The sequence below is a fragment of the Acanthisitta chloris genome, unplaced genomic scaffold (genome assembly GCF_000695815.1).
Source record: "Acanthisitta chloris isolate BGI_N310 unplaced genomic scaffold, ASM69581v1 scaffold6319, whole genome shotgun sequence".
Classification (NCBI taxonomy): domain Eukaryota; kingdom Metazoa; phylum Chordata; class Aves; order Passeriformes; family Acanthisittidae; genus Acanthisitta; species Acanthisitta chloris.
This window is the reverse complement of record NW_008690733.1, coordinates 138236-158698: the sequence shown is the minus strand read 5'-3', so window position 1 is coordinate 158698 and position 20463 is coordinate 138236. Positions and strand designations below refer to the sequence as shown.

At 37.5% G+C, this 20463-nt stretch overlaps 1 protein-coding gene across 1 annotated transcript in view; it reads left to right on the top strand.

The window, feature by feature from the left end:
* The window catches only part of ANO10 (anoctamin 10), a 127307-nt gene that overhangs the window by 9397 nt on the left and 97447 nt on the right, over nt 1–20463 (top strand). The window contains exons 6-11 of the mRNA XM_009081925.1: nt 805–1374; nt 3637–3692; nt 5296–5370; nt 6348–6530; nt 10769–10960; nt 13308–13436. Of these exons, the coding sequence (XP_009080173.1) occupies nt 805–1374; nt 3637–3692; nt 5296–5370; nt 6348–6530; nt 10769–10960; nt 13308–13436 (1205 nt within the window). The remainder of the gene's footprint in view (nt 1–804; nt 1375–3636; nt 3693–5295; nt 5371–6347; nt 6531–10768; nt 10961–13307; nt 13437–20463) is intronic.

Genomic DNA, 20463 nt, shown 5'->3' with positions numbered 1-20463 from the left:
CATTCCTGTCTCTTATGTGGCACAACTTCTAGATTATGAATACTCCTACATTTATTTAAGTACCTGAGATCTTGTCTTCTTGGAGGTAATATATCTGTCATGAAATATATCTGTTACTAGTACACTTTTCAAATCTTTCTAACATCTGAGCAGACAAACTTAGTGAATACAGGAAATATGTATTTCGTGTATCAGTTGACTGCTGAAGAGAATGTCTCAATCTGGGTGTGCTTTCTGACATGTCTGAGGTTTAAGATTTTGATATACCTTTCCATCTATTCCTTTAGTTCCTGGAGGATTGTCAAAGCACAACTTAGCCCTTTTTGGCTCTGAGCAGACTGAAACAAATTTGTTTCCTAGGCATTTGTATGCCAGTGAGAATCTTCAGAAGTTAGGGGTCACTTGCTGTTAAAGTTTGGGTTTTATTAATTTAATTGTCTTCCATGCTGTCCTAGCCATTCATTGATCAGTTCTGTTTTCAAGATGATAGTGTTTTCAGTTTGTTTGGGGTTTTTCTTTGTTTGCCCTCTGATATTGATGTGGCAAGTATTGAGATACTAGACTTCCTTACCATCTAAATATGTGTATGTATGTTTATGTTTGTGTGTATATGTAACAAAAAAAATCAGATAACCACCTGAGTTTTTGGAATATGGGAGGAGAAGTGAAAAAAACCCCAATTATATTAATTGTGTTATTTAGGGAAAAAGAACCCTGGGTCAGTGGATTATTGTAAAGTCAGTTTTGATATTGTACTGACATCTGTGTTAAGTGTAGTCTTAATTGATTCATTTCTATCTGCAGATGACATACGCTGCTACTTTGGTGAAACCATTGCTCTCTACTTCGGCTTCTTAGAGTACTTCACATTTGCTTTGATTCCAATGGCTATCATTGGGATTCCTTATTATGTATTTGCATGGGAAGATTATGACAAATACGTGATGTTCGCCACATTCAATCTACTCTGGTCAACTGTGATCCTGGAAGTTTGGAAGCGGATTTGCGCCATCCTGACATACCGCTGGGGGACACTGCTGATGAAACGACAGTTTGAAGAGCCAAGATCAGGCTTCCATGGTGTCCTGGGTATCAATCCCGTAACTGGGAGGGAGGAACCAGTGTACTCAAGTCTTAAGAGACAGCTACGGATTTATCTGGTGTCCTTACCATTTGTGTGCCTTTGCCTCTACTTCTCACTGTACGTGATGATGATTTACTTTGACTTGGAACAGTGGGCTCTGGATTACCATAGAGAGAATGAGTCTAACTTCAGCAGCTTGATGCTGTATGTGCCCAGTATCATATATGCTGTCGTGATTGAAATTATGAACCGTATCTATCGGTATGCTGCTGAATTCTTAACATCCTGGGGTAAGAAAGTTGTTTATCCTTCTTCCTTCAAGTTAGAACCCCAGATGCTTAGAATTTGTTTCTTTGCAGAATACATTACTGTGAGCTCTTCTTCAACAGAATGCTAAAGAAATTTCTTGAAGTAGATTTTTACTGTGGGGTAAAAGAGATGGCCATTTACAAGTCTTACTTTTATTTTGAGTGTTCTGAGTTTCACAGTTGGTTTAATTTGGTCTGAGACTGACATGTCATCAGAAGGGGTGAGCCTGCCCCTCTCTGCCTTTGGTGCAGAAGTCCCCCTTCCCTGTCTTGGCACTTTGGCTGTATTGTCCATGGTGCTGACAAAATACATGAGCTGAGAGCATGAGGATAGGAGCTCAGAGATGGATGTCAGGAAGGAGTGTCTTGGCACGTCCCATACACAACCCATGTTTGCTGAGTATGTCTTAGTCTACTGATACATCTGTGCAGAGAGCAGACGCAGTGAGATAGTGGGGCAAAATCTAAACCACCAACTAAATGTCACATGAGAGTGTGTACGCTACGTATACAACAGAGACTAAGATATCACTTCCCTATCAAAATACGCTTCTCTGGGCACTCTCAGAAGAGGAGGAATGTTATAATAGGTTGCCTTTTTCCCCCTTGTCTGTGTGATTTATTTAACAGATTGGGCCTTGTGTTTTGTAACCAAACATAAGGATAGCGAAATGCTAGTGTTTATTTTGAATTTTAGCACTTCTACAGACGTGTGCAGTCACTTTCGGACAGAGTTAATAGATGAAGCTAATGGAGAGTTAGTGGCTTTGTGTAGCTCAATATGGCATTCATTTGCAGGACAGAATCCAGGTTGCTAAAGCTGGAGACCCAGAAAATTAACAGAAGGATAAAGCAAAAGGGAGATGAATGCAGAAAACAGAATAAAAAGAGGTGTTGAAGTGGGGGTTGGTTATGCATGCCAAAATGATTTGCTCAGCAAATTCAATCTGACAGCCATAATAGTAAAAGCAAGCAATTTCTTGATTTGTTTGTGGCTGTTCAAAGTTTTTATTTAAAAAATGATTTTAAAATTCAAACCTAGGGTTCAACTGACTGTTTTGTTTCATTGTTTTTACTACACTGCAAGAAAAAGATTTTCTTCAAAATACCCAGTTGTGTGGGTCAGATAATCAGACTAAAATGTTTTAAACAGGCAAATCAAGGGGATTTTTTAACCCAGATTTTTTTTCTCTTAAGCTGATGTTGCGTGTTCAGCAGTGTACAATACTTATGTAACTTGCTACACTGACAGCTTGTGTCTTTTCTGTGCTATCCTATGTTTTGATGCTGCCGTGTTCTGAATAGGCTGAAATGCTCATCTGGCTGTCCTTCCTTCCATCCCACCTGGCATATATTCAGCTAATATCTGACTTAAACAGCTAAACAGACAAAGCATAGGAAAAAATCTGGGGTATTTTTAAGCATACCTGTTGCCTCTGTCAGAGGAGAACTCTGTTGTTTTGCCCTAAGCAAGGTCTGTAGGTGACGGTGTCTCCTTTCAGCCTTGTTGACACAGCCCATGCTAGTGTGCTGCCTTCTCCGTTACTGCTTAGCCAGGGCTTTAAAGGTACAATCTGACAAAACAGCAGAAAGAAACTGGAAATTTCTCATTCCCTTTTCCTTTCTCCCCACTTGTAACCAGCCTCCCTGAAACACCAGCTTCTGACAGCTTAGCTTGAACAAAGCAAAAATCTTGATTTAGAATGAGTGATGCGTCTGTTGAATTTCACATAACTCTAGTCTTGCTTTAAAGCTTAGGGTCTGATCTAAAGTCCTTTGAGATGGGAGTATTTCTGTGAGCATTTACTGGTTTTGAATCAAATTTGGTCTTGTTACTTTTCATAATATATTCCCGTTGGTCTTACATTAGTGTTCAGTCAAAGAACAATCAATAACTTGACACATTTTGTTAAGTCTTAAGAGCGATGGATGTTTTTTCTGTTATAGAACAGCTCTTCTGAGTAAGAAATATATAAAAGGAAAAACCTTTACAGTAGGAAAAATACTGGAGTTGTAGCCAAGAATATGTGTGATAATATTGTGCATCAGATTAGCCTCATAGGTTAAATGAGATACTGGTACAGTAGAAATTCTTTTTACCATAAAGTGTTGGAGGAACGTAAACTATTAAATAAGTAATTTTTATGTGGGGGAAGAGTGTCTGTTTATTCTTCGTATAACAATGTCTAGAATATGATAAGAGCTTCTGCTGTTTACTAATCAATAATTTTGTTGGTATTTTAGAAAATCATAGGCTGGAATCTTCATATCAGAACCATTTAATTCTGAAGGTTTTAGTGGTAAGTATGCAGTATAAGCAACTTCTAAGATTATTAAAAAAGACAACTTGTCCTGTGTTTTATTAGTGCTTTCTTAGCATTACCTCACTGACCTGCAGTTTTGTTCAAGGCCAGATACTATCACAAATATCAGAGTAAACAAGATTTCTGTTATGGTTGCAGTAACTGCTAGACTGTACTAGATGCCTCTTTTTATAGTGGAGAGTTGGCTTTTTATTTGTATCGATTTTTTCTTTCATCAGGATTCTGTATGTGTAAGTTTCTCTGTTAATTGGCGTGGCCCTGTCTTCAACTGGAAATTATTCTGTTAAATTTTTGCAAAACTTTATAGTAAACCATATTTTAAAATGTTTGTAGATTAACTTCCACCTCTACTAGCATTCAGTCAGAGGAAGCTGGAAGTACATGTCCATCAGTCTGCTCTCATGCAGTTTGTAGTATATACTGCTCTGTTTACTTTTTGGCTCTAAACAACCTGCTTTTGTGTGTATGTGTGTGTGTGTGTGTGTGTTTGCTCTTCTAGGTATATATCCAGATGCAACACTGATTCTAAAGAACTGTACTGTAAACCTTGAATTCACATATAGGATATTCAGTAAAAGCAGTTGCAAATATTGGTTTACTTAATCTTCTTGTTTCCGTTTTGAAAAGATTGCTAAAGTCTCTTCAGAGTTCCTTTCTTATTTCCTTCAGCATAGTTTCTTTTTTTATCTTTTTTTTTTTTTTTTGTTTATTTGGGGTTTTTTTGTTGTTGTTTTTAAATCCGCTTGTTATCCATCTGTTACTGGTAACCTCTAGAGCTAAAACTCTTGTACATATCGTTTAGAGTTTTGTCTCTGACTTTCTCAAAAAAATTCAACACCATCTCTTTTTCCCCATAGGAAATTTATATTAAATAATTTTTAAAATTATGAAATGCCAAGTCTAAGTTCCCCACAGTTTTCACTTTCAACCTACAAATGGCTCTCTGTACTCCCACTATTATCTGTGTTGCCCAGGAGCTCCAAAACAGGAGCTGCATCACTGATAGCAAGTGGGAAACTTCCGAGCCTGATAATTTCTCAAGTACAATACTGTGATTATGTCTCATTTTAGAAGTAAGGAATATTTCTCTTGGTCATAAAACCTCTTGAAGTGATTAAACAATCAAGCTCAACTGACATGTAGCAAGGTACAGTTGTAAATATTGAGAGATATGTCATCCAACATTTATATTTTGATAAAGTATTTCTTAAAAAAAAATTTAAAATCATTAAATTAAGAATAGTATGTTCCTTTTGCAGTGTTACCTCTGGAGGAATTGCCAGTAAATGAAAGTTAAGCAAGGGACAGGTTTTTCAGGTCCACGTTTCATAATTGAATTGTAGTTCTTTCCGTGCACTGTGCGTTAGGAAAGGATTAAGCTTGTCAAGTGAAAATCTGAGTAAGACCAATATTGAAAATGTGTTTTTTTCTGATCAAAGTTTTAAAAATGGTCAAGAAATTGTTAATGAACAGTTTACATCTGCATGGAAGTGATTTAGTCAAGGTAACTGTTAAGTTAGATGATATTCTGCATCTGAACTTTTGCTTGAGTACTGAAACCAAATATTTTTATTTGCAGTTCAACTTCTTGAATTGTTTTGCATCTCTCTTCTACATTGCCTTTGTGCTGTTTGATATGAAGCTTTTGAGGCAGGTGAGTTCCAAGGACATCTTAAGAATGCTGATCAATCTGGGACAATAAAGGACTGATTGAAACAGGACTTTAGTATTTAATTGTTATTCTGAAACATTAACTTGACAGTTAATATATTTCACATATATTTTCTAGGAAATCCAGCTTTCATATTTCAGTTCCCCTAGCACTGTTGCAGAATCATAGCAGAGTAGAGCAGTTCTTTCTCTCTGTATGAATGAGGAACTGTTTTCAAATAAATTGATTATTTCCTCACATAGATGAGGCTGGGAAATTTTAATTTCCTCTTTATTTCTCTTTATGTTAGAGAATGGTTTTCTCTGTAGTGTTCTTCATGAGAGACTCTTGAAGATAGGAGCATGATTAAGTTTATGACTGCTGTAAGGATCTGAGAATAAATACAAGCAAAAGTAATTTGTAGTTAGTATTTTACATCAACTTTCTGATGTTAATATCTTTCACGCTCGAATGTATGAAAATCAGGTCTAAGGAAAATATTTTTGCTCTAAACATAATGAGCAGTACAACAAGAACTTCAACTCAAGATCTCTGTTCCTCTAAAGTGGTCTCCAGCAAAACACTTGACATATCTATACCAGACATGATATTTCCTATACTTTCAGGTAAAAGCAAAAAGGAAAAAAAAATAGGAAAAAATACATTGTTTAGCTCTGTGATTGTCACTGGCATATGTTAGGTCTGCATTACCTCGCATTGGACTTTGTGTACTGTCTCCAAGGTACATCCAGATTCACAAAATATTTAGACTTTTAGTTCCTACTTTGTCCTTTTCAGCACATAACAAAGAATGGGAACTAGAGCATCTATGCTTTCCACATGCTGTTTCTAGGTTTGTTAGGCTGGCCGCCTTTTGTCACACTGTAATAACTTATGGTGTTACTAGAACACAAAGAATTGCAAATGCTTGTAGGTTTATCACAGTTCTAATAATTTAATTTAATTTTTTTTAACTTAAGAGCTTGGCCACCTTGCTGATAACTTCGCAGATCCTCAATCAGTTTGCAGAATCCTTGCTTCCTTACTGGCTCCAAAAGAGACATAACAAGAGGATGAAGAAACGCATGTGTTCTCAGAAAACTGATACAGACCTGTCCTTAGCTGAACAAGTCAACATGGAGAAAGAAATGGGGACCTATTTGGTATGTTTTACTTCTGTAAAAGAGTTAAAAGTTTTCCTGTAGCTGATAGACAGCAGCCAGGGCAAACAAAATTGTTTCTGGCTGTCTGGCCTGGCAGCTTATTTACAGCTTCATCAGTTTTGCTGATAATATTGTTTGTGCAGCTATATGGTACTCTGGATCAGGAAATGGATACAGTGCAGGACCCTAGTTACACCAGAATGAAGGGGAAGGAATGAACTGCTGAATCTGGAGCTACCTAACGCCATCACACTGGAAGAACTATTTGTGTAGTGTGTCCTTTGGGGAGGTGGTGGATTCACCGTCCCTGGAGGTTTTCAAGATGAGACTGGATGTGGCACTTAGTGCTGTGGTGCACTAACGACGGTAGGGTTGGACTTGGTGATCTTTGAGGTCTCTGCCAACCTGGTTGATTCTATGATTCTATGATTCCTTAATATCCAAGGGTAACCCGAAGGCTAGCAGGATGAGTAGCCTGCCATAGAGAACAGGGAGGTGGTTTCTGCTTTAGTTTGTTTTTGTAGTGCTGCTACTTTAAATGGTGAGTTAAACTAGAGTCTGAGAGAATGTGTTTATGTCTGCATGAGACCAGAAATGAAGAGGGCAGAAGAAACCAGCTTTTCAAAAGAATACTACTTTTGGAAGCTCTTACTTCATGAAACCACAGCTTTGGCATTCACTGTCTTCTTGGTTCTGTTCCTGACCGCCTCCTACCCAGTACAGTTTTGAACTGTGTTTGCCAGGCTTCATGTCATTCATTACTTGCAGTTCTAAAGGAATTGACAAAGTAGACATCAGTGTGTTTGTGAAGGCCTTACAGTCTGGCTCATCACTTGCTTGATCACAAGCATAATCACAAAGAGTCTTACTATTGTATGATTTATATTTTAACAGAAAAAGAATTACATATAGATTGTGTGCCTTTTATATAAAAGGTAGAGATTGGCAGTTTGAAATTTGATACTAGTGCCATATCAGCTTCCTCTCTTCCTGCACAAAGTGCCATGAAACGGGAAGAGGAGAAAGAAACACCACCTTTACAATTGTAAAACTGTACAAATGTTAATACTTGTGTTCCTCTGTGAAGGTTGGTATTTTCCACATTTGATATGGAGGGAGATAGATTTAGTCATGTCTATCTTGCAATAGAGAACACAGCCGAGATCCCCGAGTTAGAGTCCAAACTAGTATATCCAGCACTGTGCCTGCACATTGGCCAGCACAACTCCAAAAGTGTTTGCCAGCATCAGGCCTTACTCTGCCTGACCAAATAAGCTCTGCCTCTTAGACCTGAGCTGACTTATGGTTCTCAGCTGGCACAATCAAAGCCAGTGTGGTGTCTTTGAGTCACATTGCCCAGTGCTTCTTGTGCAGAGGCAGATCAAATGAATCTGCACCTGTTGTACCCTTGTGTCCTGAATAGCTTTCCACGGCGACCCAAGAAGTAGACTTAGGACTTTGCCTTGCATGTGCCCACTGCTAGCCCCAGTTTCAGTTCAAGGTACTGTGTATTCAAGGCCTTAATCTTATATTCACTCTAAAGGTTATAATCGTGCTGCACTTGTGAATACAGGGTATTAGACCACTGACTTGTTTGCAAGCAGTGAGATGTCAGCAGGCAAGAATATTTCTAAAATTAAAACTGTCACAAGGGGGAGGCATTTGACTATGTTTAGTAACTGAGGAGTTTAGCGGGATTCTTGACAGAATTCTGTGTTCAGGCTCTTTTCTTTTGTTTTCTTTCCTTCCTTCACATACTCTTCAACATGTAATCCTCTATTTTGTTTGTCCCCTTTCTCTCTCACTTTTCAAATCTCCAGCCCTTAACCCTGTATAAGATGCAAAAACATTCTGCAAGAATTTGTTACACTATTTTTATAATTTCTGCTTCTCTGGTTCATTTTCTCAGTGGATGTCTTTGTTGGTTTTGTTTCCTTGATGCTGTAGTTCATATGCTGATCTTGTGGCTGACGATGGCACAGTTAGAAATTTGTTTAGCATCGTATCAGACTCCTGTTTTCCTATACACATTTTTATAGATTGAGTAGGAGTAAAATAAATACTTAGTTTGTTTTCACACTCTGCTGTTCTAGGAGTCAGTAGGTACTGGGCAAGGCAATGAGAAGAAAGGTGTGAGGAAGCAGTGGGAATACTGTGGAGTTACCAGAAGGAGGAGCACAAAGGGAAGCATTGCTCTCTGCTTGCAATAGTTGCCTGAGAAAGTGATAGCAGGAACAGATATATGGCTGCTGCTCCAGTGAGTGCTCCTGCACAAATGCCCCTAAGGAAGACCTTAGTAAAATTCATAGTTTGTACAAAATGTTTCCGAGGAAAAATCCTGGTAGCTTTAAAAGTTAGGTAGCTCTGCGTGGTCTGGCCTGCAGATTGGTTTGCCAGACACAGTTATACTGTGCGACTGAAAAATGAGTTCAAGTGAAAAATGTAACAAGGGAGCACCCCATGTTGATTTCTGAGCTTGCAGGCTTCTACTGCCTCTCTCTGTTTGCTAGGGAGAAAGGCACTGAGTGCTGGAGAGAGCAGGCAGTTTAACAGCTGTAATGGGCAAAAAAGAGTCAAGAAATATATCTAATGCATGGAGCCAAAACCAATTTTATGTGGTTCCTGGAATAATCTCAGTTGCTGTCAAGTGTTTATGATATAAGTTCAGAGACAGAGGACAATATGTGGGTCAGTGTAAATAGAAGATAGCTGGATCCCAGTTTAACTTGTTTGTGCTATTTCACCATCCTGTGTTCAGTGAATGCTTTTTCCTTAAAAGCTGTTGGTTCGGTTCTTTCATAAATAATTACTGCAATCACAGAAAACTATTATTAATAGTATTAAAACAATATGCAAATATATAATAAACCTACATGTGAATACTTAATCAACATTTAAGTACCCACATTCTTAGTTCAAAGATCAGGCAATTAATCATTCCTTTCACATGTCAGTGCTGTATTGTGCCATTTCAGCCTCCAAGTGGGCCACTGACTCTGACCTACCCATTTGGAAATAAACAAGCAGAAATACCAGAAAAGAGCTGCCTATCTACCAGCCTACCTTTCTGGTTTAGCCTCTCATGAACAGTCTGAAATACTAGGACTTTTAATGCTACAATGCTCTTAAGAGAAATGTTCTGACAGTTTAAATGCATGGTGCTGTTTTCCTGTTCCCCACTCTTCCTTCTCTTACTGTTTCACTGAGATAGTCGGGAACTTGAATAGGATGAATGTGTTTATACTGTACAGACAGGCTGGGGGATGAGATGCTGGAAGGCAGTACTGAGGGAAGGGACCCAGGGGTCCTTGTCAATGGCAAGTTGAATATGAGCCAGCAGTGTGCTCTGACAGCCAGGTGGGACTGTCCTGTGTCCTGGGGTGCATCAGGCAAGGCATTGCCAGCTGGTCAAGGCAGGTGATTGTCCTGCTCTGATCTGCTCTGCACTGATGCAGCCTCACCTTGAATATCGTGTGCAGTTTTAGGCACCACAATTTAAGAAAGATATAAAGCTATTAGAGAGCATCCAAAGGAGGGCAACAAAGATGGTGAAGGGCCTTGAGGGGAAGCCATATGAGGAGTGGCTGAGGTCACTTCATCTGTTCAGCCTAGAGAAGAGGAGACTGAGGAGAGACCTCACTGCTGTATATGACTTTCTTACGAAAAAAAGTGGAGGGGCAGGCACTGACCTCTTCTTTCTGGCAACCAGTGACAGTACCTGAGGGAATGGTCTGAAATTGCATCAGAAGAGGTTTAGGCTGGATATTAGAAAATGGTTCTTCACCCAGAGGGTGGTTGGGCACTGGAGCAGTCTCCCCAGGGAAGTGGTCACAGCACCAAGCCTGACAGAGTTCAAGAAACATTTGGACAATATTCTCAGGCACATGGTGTGATTCTTGGAGATGTCCTGTGCAGGGCCAGGAGTTGGACTAGGTGATCCTCAGTGGTCCCTTCCAGCTCTGATTATTCTGTGATTTGTGTAATAAGGATAAAAAGTGTGACTTGCAGAAAATGCATTAGGCAAAAGGAAAAACCTTGGCCTCTCCATGTAAGAAGTTTTGAGTAATTGAGGAATTCCAAATCAACTAGATAGGGATTTTTACTGTTGTTTTCTATCAGCAATCATTCCCAAACAACTGGTTTTGGATGAGGAAATGTGTTTACAACTGTATTGTTATTTCTGTGTTTTTTCATATGTTTTTTTGTGGCTTAAAGTTGTTCCTATTTTGCTCTTTCAGGGTACTTTTGATGATTACCTGGAGTTGTTCTTACAGTTTGGCTATGTGAGTCTTTTCTCATGTGTTTATCCATTGGCAGCTGTCTTTGCAGTGTTAAACAACGTCACAGAGATATACTCTGATGCCTTAAAGATGTGCAGAGTGTACAAGCGTCCATTTGCAGAACCCACAGCAAACATTGGTGTTTGGCAGGTAATTTTTGTGTCTTTTTTTTCTATTCATTTGTTGCAAAAGAGTTTCAACAATTGTATATTAGCTGTGTGTTTGATCCATCAGCTGCTTTAAAAGTTAGTAGATAGTTTGTTCTCTTCAATGCCCTAGAACAGTATCTATCCAACTCTATATCCAAGTGATTTTTAAGGGAGACCACGTCTTTCAGTTGCCTTTGAAAAGAAACCAAATCCTTCCTTTAGTTCTTGTATATGTATGTATTGTACTCCTGTTGCAACTGCAGCAAGCTTCCAGATACTGCCTGACACTGTTTATAGCTAATGTATTTTAGAAATAGCAACATCTGATGCAATCTTGGAAGTATAGAGCTCAGCAAGGGCTTCAGAAAAATGGAGGAATAGGTAAGTTCTGGATTCCTAAGCCATGCTTGGCTTGTGCCTTTGTGATTGCTGGTATTCAAGCTGACTAATTTTAAAATAACTTGGATCTGTGAGCAGGAGCTGGAACTTTCTGCACAGCCTGAACACTGTAGTCTATCTAAATAATTTCATGCTGGTAGAACTGGGTTAAGGATTCAGAGACTTTAGCATTCTGTAACAGCAGTGGCTTGATAGGAGGTGTGAACTTCACTGGGGGACCTTTCTAGGGGATGAGCCATATCCTAGTTTTATTTAACAATTTTCTAGTGATATGTAATGGAGACAAAGGGCACAATGAACTAATGTATTGTTTAATTTGGAGGGGTTGTAAATGTTATCAAATGAAACAAATGAGAGATGAGAAATTAAATCATGAAACCTCAAGTAAAACATACTGTAAAAACATGCAAACCAAGTATTCTATGCAGTGTTCATTAGACACATGCAAAGATATTAATGGATTTGACTTATAGGAGAAGTCTTTTAATGATTAACAGAGTTCAGAAAGCATTTGGACAATGCTTTCAGGTACATGGTGTGATTCTTGCAGATCTCATGGGCAGGGCCAAGAGTTGGACTTGGTGATCCTCGTGGTTCCCTTCCAACTCAGGATATTCTGTGATTCTGTGAATATACTGTTAAAATGTGTGGATTATAATCTGGTTGCATTTTAACATTGGATGTATTTTTCAGTCTAAATCTATGCTGCCAGCATCATGGTGACATAGCTGCATTGACCAGTGGTGTGGCCACCAGAATATTCAGGCTGTGGTCATAAGTCAGAAGCATAGCTGCTGGTATATTAACAACATTTGGTCTTGCTGGAATAGTTTGTTTCAATCAAGGGGTAGACTGAAAAATTCTCACACAAATGGTACAGGTTTTTTTTGGGTTTTTTTTTTTTTATGGTGTCATTTTTTAACTAATAGTAGAAATGAATTTGCTTTGTGAACTAAAAATGATAGCTAGATTTTCAAGTCATCTGTTTCATGTGGGAAATTAGGGCATTGACTGAAAGATATCTGTTAAAGGAATATTGGAATTATTTTATCAGGTGAGCTGAGTCACTAGCTTGTTGTCAAGGAGAAAGTTACTTCTGCTAATTCATTGTGACAGTTGCTCCAATTCAATGTCAGTCTTTCTCATTCCAGACAGGACCTTGGAATAGGTAACCATTATATTGCAAATGTAATTGTTAAACTGTATTAATATTTTCAGACATTTTGTGGGAGCTCTGTAGGCAAGAACTTCTTAGACTTGTACAATTGCATGTGTTTAAATGTAAATCATTCAACAAATTTCATCTTGTCTAACTGTGATTTAAAAGAAGGCATTCTGAACCATCCCTACATTTTCCTACTACTTAACATTCAGGCAAAACCTTCAGAAACAGTGTTAGGACTATTAGTTCGTCTAGGTATTTTGCTTTTTTTCTTTTTCCTTGAATAAATTTATGCTTAGTAGTACAACTGTAGATGAGTACATAATCTTTTATGTGTTCAGGTTACGAATCATAAAGATTTTAAATTTTTCAGGAGATGACCTGGCATTACCTCCATCTTGAATGTCAGCGGTCTCTAAATAGCTTCTCAAGGTCTTTGCAGTGCTATGGGATTGTGAAAGAATACTGTTTAACTTCATAGCAAATGCACATGCATGCATATAGAGAAATAAAATCAAAGCAACATTCAGGGTTTCCAGATGATCTTTGTTATATTTCAAACCTTGTTGTGGTCTTGTCTTTGCCTGCCAAGCTCATGAAATCTGGACAGACAGCTTGGCAAACAAGCCTTAAGTCATAGAATTCAAAAGATGAGGGAAAATAAAAAATTAAACTAATGGATCTTCTGAGGATTTAATGAAGAGAGAGATACTGTCCAGAGCAATCTGGGGTCTGGTAAAGTAGAAGTAATGGTCATAACTGTAAATATATTTGTGTTTCATTTCAGTTGGCTTTTGAAACTATGAGTGTAATATCAGTTGTTACGAACTGCATACTGATTGGAATGTCTCCACAAGTGGATGCCATTTTCCCGGACTCAAAAATGGACCTTGTTCTGACTGTGGCATTGGTAGAGGTAAGTCTGCCTTCAAACAATGCATGTTTTAGCAAATAACATGAACAGGTGTGGAAGTGATAGCAGAAAGTAGACTTTCCCCTACCCCTCATATTAAAAAGGAATGAAGGTTTCCCTATCGAAGAAGTGTTTCAAGTTCTTGCTTTCTTTTCTGTGTTTTCGTGTACTGTGAATGCTGTTGCCATACTTTCCCATGCATTCCCAAGATACTGTGTATTTATTGCTTCATGTTTTCCAAGTTATTTAGTAGTGCTATTTTAAGAAGCAAAATAATCATGTTTTTTTTGAACTGGGTATTTTGCTGCTTGGTTTGTGACCCCAGCATATCTTAAAAAGGCTTCATCCATAATCTTTATGGATGTATCCTGTAAGGCTTAACTGAAACAACTGTGTATGATGACTGCAAATATTAGTGATTGTAACAGTGTTTGGGTTTAATCTTTTCCTAATTCTATGTAGTAAGCACTTGAGTGTCATTCCTTTTCAGACAACGAGGGATGACTGTGGGCATTTTACATAACTGAGATTGCAGGACTTTGCTCTGAAGAAAGATATATCTTTCCTTCAGGGCTTTCTTATGTTGCCTTGCTTTGACTTTCAGCATTATGCTATTTTAGCTTTTAGGGCCTGGATTGCTTTTCTTGTGGGAAAAAGTCTGGGTTGTGTATGTGTAGTTATTAAAGTGCATCTTCTTACAGAGGTGCCTCAGGAGCACATATTTCTTGGTTGTTCTTTTTACAGGTGTTAAATGTCATGTAATGAATTATGAGCTTGCTTTGAGTTTTATTTTCCAAACCTTCAGGTTTGCAGAGTTAACTCTAAATATGAATCATGTCAACTGGTTTGCTGAAGTTTGAGTCTACAAGCAGCCTGATGTGCTGTTCTATTATGCATGTGTGAACATTTCCATTAACCTTAGTGATGTATTTTAATATAAAACTAATTTGCTAGATTAATTATATAGTTCATTACTGGACAACATATCTAGAGAGATCATATTATGAAAACTATATGACTAAATGTAAGCAGTAAGGATTTATGGCAGCTTAAAGAGATGGGGCTGGTTTTGCCTTTGCTTGATGTGTATTCTCCTCTTATCTGTTTGAATGTAAGCTGGCTGTGTGACCTCTAGGCAGACCTCTCTTTCTTCGTAGACCAGAGGGAGAATAGCAGTATGTTGGTCTCTGAATTCAAATTCTCTTATATTATTTAGGTGACAGGAATTGCAGCATGCTAATTAGGTAGCTCTTGGAATTTCCTTTTAACATTGCATCTCAAATTATCTATAAATGCTGTGGAAAAGGAGATTCAGAAAACAAAAGGAAGAAAGTTTGGAGAGAAAAGGTAAATTAGGACTGTGGGAAGGAGAGGGGGAAATGTTGTATTACACAAAGAAACAACTTTGGCAGAGACCATTAATCTATAATTAACATTGTATGGAAGGCCTGTTGGATGCTGGATGATCCAGAGGAGAGGAAAAGTTACAGTCAAGTTTTCTCTTCCTCTCAATAAAATAAAAAATCCCCAAACAAACAACAAACCAAGCCATAATGCACTGGTCAGAAAAGGTATATTTAAAAAACAGTTTTAGTCACAACTGCCTGATATGCTTGAGACTTTTAAGTATGCTGGTCTGATTTTATTTTTTTTTTTTGGTGGCTGTTTTTGTATTATTACAAAGTATTTATTGTCTGAGAAAACACAAAGATCAAACCATCATAGGAGTATTATAGTATGTTTCTGCATCATAACAATCCATGTGATGTTTTTGTAATGTTGGTTATGAACAGTTCCAAAACTATTCAATGTGAAATGCAATACTTTTGCAGTTTCCATAAGGACAGTCTTCCACTACATTTTAAATTATATTTAACAACTTCACCAGTGTGGTTTGGCTTTCTGTTTGTATGTTTGTTTTAGTTATTTTAAGAGAGAGACAACTCAGGTTGTACAATATTGCAAAAAGTTTTGTGACACAAGTTATGAACTTTCTGGAGTCCAAGAGAGTTCTCCCAAGTGAAGCAAATTTTATTAAGAAATTTTATTGTATGAAAATGAACGCAGCAAACATGAGTTCTCCTTCCATTGAAGATAGTTTCAGTGGTGTTGACAGTTAAACGTGCTCACATTGAGAATTTTTTCTTTTTGATCAGAGGTTCTGCTTTATATATTCAGGTTAAAACACCAATTGTGAAAGGTGGAAAGAAGGGAGGATTGCTAGACACTGTGGGACTATGAACAGCAGCAGCGTAGATTTATGGCAGCTTAAAGAGATGAGGCTGGTTTTGCTTCTGCTTCCTGGATATTTGTTCCCATCTTATCTGTTACACTGGGACTTTCTTTTGTCTGGTGCATGATGAACCAGATTAGGGAATTGATCGGGGAGAAGCTGTCTGACCCAGTTCACTAGGGACCAGCGCAGAAGAAACTCTCTGGAAGACATGCAGTAGTGCTGTAGTACATTTGTGCTGGATTTAATTTGTGGGATTTCTGCACCACTGAGCCATTCTCCTTTAGGTATTAGTTAATCTACAGGAAGATCTCTGAACTATGAAAAGAGCACAAATCTCATGTATTGGCAATATTCCCATGCACCTTCACTTTATTTATGAAACTCTGCATTTCAGTTGTAAAGAAAAATCCAGGAACAGAATATAGCGCATTAAACCTCTAGGACAAACCTGGTGCATCTAAAGTATATCAGTGTCAGGATAGGAAAAAATTTGGATATGTCAGGGCTTTGATAGAAAACTGGTCTGGGTCACCTAGTAGAGAATCCGAAACACGACACGGGTGAGTTATTTAACTTTCTGGTGTTTGCTGCAGGTGAAGATGAGCATTTTACGGTGTGTTTATGCTATTTTGACAGCAGCTTGGCAGGCAGTGCAGAAATGTTAAGGAAGATTTCTTTTAGTTGGCTGTGCATGTTTTCACGTGTTCTATTGATGGGGTAACCTAATTAAATCCTAGCTGTCTTTAAATATTTTTATCAGTTTTAAATAATTGAGGCGCCAGTTGAATATTTTTATATCCAATGCAAAGCTAAACAGAAAAATCTCTGCTCCTGCCAAAGCCAAGCATAGGTATCAGCAGTGTCCTGATTTATTTTAATTTCATTTCAAACAATATTGGTGCTTTTTAATAACAATGCCAATACTCTTCAAATGGAAACAGTTTATGCAGCAACATTTAATATCACTCACTATAGAAGCGATGAAGAACGTGTGTGGTAGTCTTGTAAGCATTCTGTACCCAACCCCTACAGATTTATGCAAAATATTTTTTTTTTTCATTAACAACACTAACTCTACTACTGTCTGCATTTTTAGTGGGAATATGTATTGTATGAGTGAAGTAAATGCTCATTAGAGAAGTGCAGAATTAAATATGAACAAATTCAAAATAAGAACAAGAATTAAAATAATAGTATTTTTCAAAGTATTAAACCAGTGATTTTTTTTGAACAGTTGACCTATTTTCATCAATTCAACATCTGCTTCCATGGCAACATGATTTGAACTAGGAGCAGAATGATGAAACCCCTCTTTTTACTTATGGATGGATGATAACTGAGTCCAACCAGTACAGTTTTCAAACAAAAAGAAATAGATGAATATCCTTAAAGCAGGAAGCAGTAAGTCCTTAGTAACATAATTTTAAAGTAGTTATATCCCATAGTGTTTTTAGTTACTCAGACTTTACCGTAGGCACATACTTCTGGCATGAACCACAGGTGCAAAGTAGGACATTCCAAGCACGTGTCTGTGCTTGTGTGAAAGCGTTCCCAATCACTTCTGACTTCTTGCACTGATTTGAACAAAGAAAAGAGGAAATTACTTGGAAGAAATTTGGTGAATAGTTGGGAGAGTGAGTTCTAACGAAGTGTAACCTTCATTCTGCAGTGCTTTTTGATTTTTATTTGAAAGTTGTTGACAAAGAGTTTTGTTCCTGATGACTGCTTCTTTTTAATGTATACTCTCATAAATTCAAAGAATGCTAATTAAATCAGTTTAGGGACTACTCTGGAAGCCGAGTTCAAGAATTCAGATGTATGTACAACTCTTAGTAGTGATTTTAACAGTACATCAGTGGGGGTATTTTAAAGCAATAGCTGCAAAGTACAGCTTATATGTAGGGTATATGAATATACCCTACTCTCCAGAATTAACTTATGTATCCAAGACTCTAGTGTAGTAAACTAATGGAAAGCGTTTTTGCAGAAGTGCACTTAGCCTGGATGTTCTATGCCATATTGAGGCATTTGGGGATTAGCTTGGAAACACTAAGTAATAATTGAAGTCCCTCTTATTAGCTGTAGTATAAAATATGACTTTACAATCTACAGTTTTGGGAAGACTGTAATCACCTCTGGTATAGATGAAAATGAGGACCTTTGCATAAGGACATGACTGAAGTATTTGCAGTAAACATGTCTTAAACAATTGGGCTGCGTCCGTTTAATTTCATGGTGTTCTCATAAGCATTTGAAATAGATCTTCATAAGCATTATAGAAAAGCCTATATTGAAAAGTCAGTTCTGTAAGAAGTATGGAGTGGAATAAGGGAAGAAATCCATTCTAAAGCTTCATTTTTCTGGGTGAGGAGGAGCTGGCAGTCCATTTATCAAAGGCTGGAATGTCTGAATCATAGCTAGTTAATAAAGCTCATCCAAAATCAAGGTGGTTCAGAGTTGCCTGGTACATTTGCATTTCTCTAGAGTTCCATTTTATTAAGTGCATTCCTACAACAAAGGCCTACTGGTGTGCAGTAGAAGCTTTTTGAGCATCTGCTGAGCACTCTTAATGGCCCCAACACTCAGTCAGCTCAACAGTAAGCTTGAGAGTTATTTCTGAAATGATGTGCCAAAGAAACTGGGAGACACTACCACAGCCAAACAGTTTGGATTCTAGTAGATGACAAGGTATATTTATCATCTAGTTCTAGGCATCATCATATTTTGCATTCTAGATAAACTTGGAAATTAGTAAAAGTAAACATCGCATTCTGAGTACAGTCAAAAGTCTTTTGACTTCCTGAGGAAAAAAAGCAAATTTTGGTGGCTGTTACATCAAAATAATTTTCTTTTTTCATTTTAACAAAATTATTAAATGTTTTGCCTCAGATTTCAATGCAATCTGTTTTTTTTCCAATAAAGTTGAGTAATTTTTGTTTTTTTACAAAACAGTACTAGTTGGCTTATTTCTTGGCAGTGGCATACATGGCTCCGTTCTGGCATGGTGGAAGTGAGACATGGTCCTGCATGGTATAGCATTCCACATGTGTGGAGCAAATAGCTTTATTCATGTAGAACTGAGAAGTTTGGGATTTGGCAGATATGCTAAATATAGACTTACGTATTGGCCAACTTTACATAGTAAAGAAACTGGGAAAAAATGCAGGAAAATAGGCTATACACACGTCTATAAATCCAGTGACACTAATGGAGTTATAAAAGAGCAAAAGTTGAAGCAGAATAGCTGTTTATAAAGCAACTTTTTTTCCTAAATTATTTCTGTGTTTGTGACTGGTACTAATGTAAAATGTGGTAGCTGCAGAGTTTCACACATGGAATCAGACAGCAGTGTAGGTTAGAAGGGACTGCTGGAGATTAGCCCACCCTTCTGTTGAAAGCAGAACCCTGGATTATGTTGTCCATGTCCTTGGCAAGCTAACCTAAGACTTGCATACTTCCAGTGAAGGAAAGTCCACCACTTCTCTGGGCAGCCTGTTCTGTTGTTCTCATGGCAAAGAATTGTTTTTTTTTCCTAAGGCAAGGAAAAAAATTCCCTGGTGCAACTTGAGGCTTATAACCTCTTGTCCCTTTGCTGTGCATTCTCTTGAAGAGGATACTTCTGTCTTCTCAAAATCTACCTGTTAGGCATTGGAAGACTGGGATTAGATCCTACTCACCCTCCTGAGCGTTCTCTCTTCTAAGCGTAGCCAACCCAGTTTTTTCAACTTGTTTTCATACACCTTTGTATGTGACCCTCCAATAGGCTGCCTCCAAGGTTTCAGTGTCTGCTTTCCAAGTTGCCAGTGCTAGTTGTAAAAAAACAAGTGCTTTTCGTGTGGGCTTAACCCCTTATATCTTTCTGCTAATTGCAGTGTGTATTCTTTGTCTTCAATATATTTGCTCTTTAATGAGAGAAAATAATTTCTGGGGGCATTGTACAACTCTAACTTTGTTACTGCTGAGTTTTTTTGGCAACAGGCTTGAGGTTTCTGTCTTTCCATGTGCTAACTTTTCTGTGGCAGTGTTTTTTCCATACTGACATGCATGCATATTACTAGATGAGGGTGCTTCATTATAACCCAAGTAGTTTGGCAGTTTTGAGGTATAAATATAAGGTGTAGTACTTATTGGTAAATATTTGATGTATGGATTAAACTTTTCTAATAATTGAATGTATATAAAAGTTAATCTAGTTATAATGAGTAAATATTAATTAGGGAGGTATATATAAGGCTCTTTTTCTGGAATGCTTCATGATAAGGTACAAATCTTAGTGACAGCTTTATGGTTCATTTTTGGGAAAATACTTGGCAATTTTATTCATCAGGTATTTTGTTTCAGTGAAACAGATATCCTAGCCAAGACCTATCTGTGCTTGCACTTGTGATAAACATGGGAAAATACAGAAAAATAAATGGAAAAATGCACTTTATGTAAATTGTGTAATTATTTGGTTCACTGATGTATACATATATGAAGTAATTCTGCAGCAATACTAATTCTGAATGTTAAAAGAGGTTAATTCAAACAACCAGTGATTTCAATTAACATATTGTTTCTGTTCTAGAATACCTCTACCTCAGCTGCAAGCATTTGCATAATATGTATACATATACATAAGAAATTATGTCTGAGCCCTCCTTTAAAAGTCTAATGCATATGGGTTTTATTTTCAATATCATACGAAACAGTAATTTGTTTTTTATATTCTATGCTAGATAGGTAAGCCACTGCAATTTGGTTTATTTCTAGAATTGCAATTGAGGGACATGAAATTAGTTTGATATTTTAATT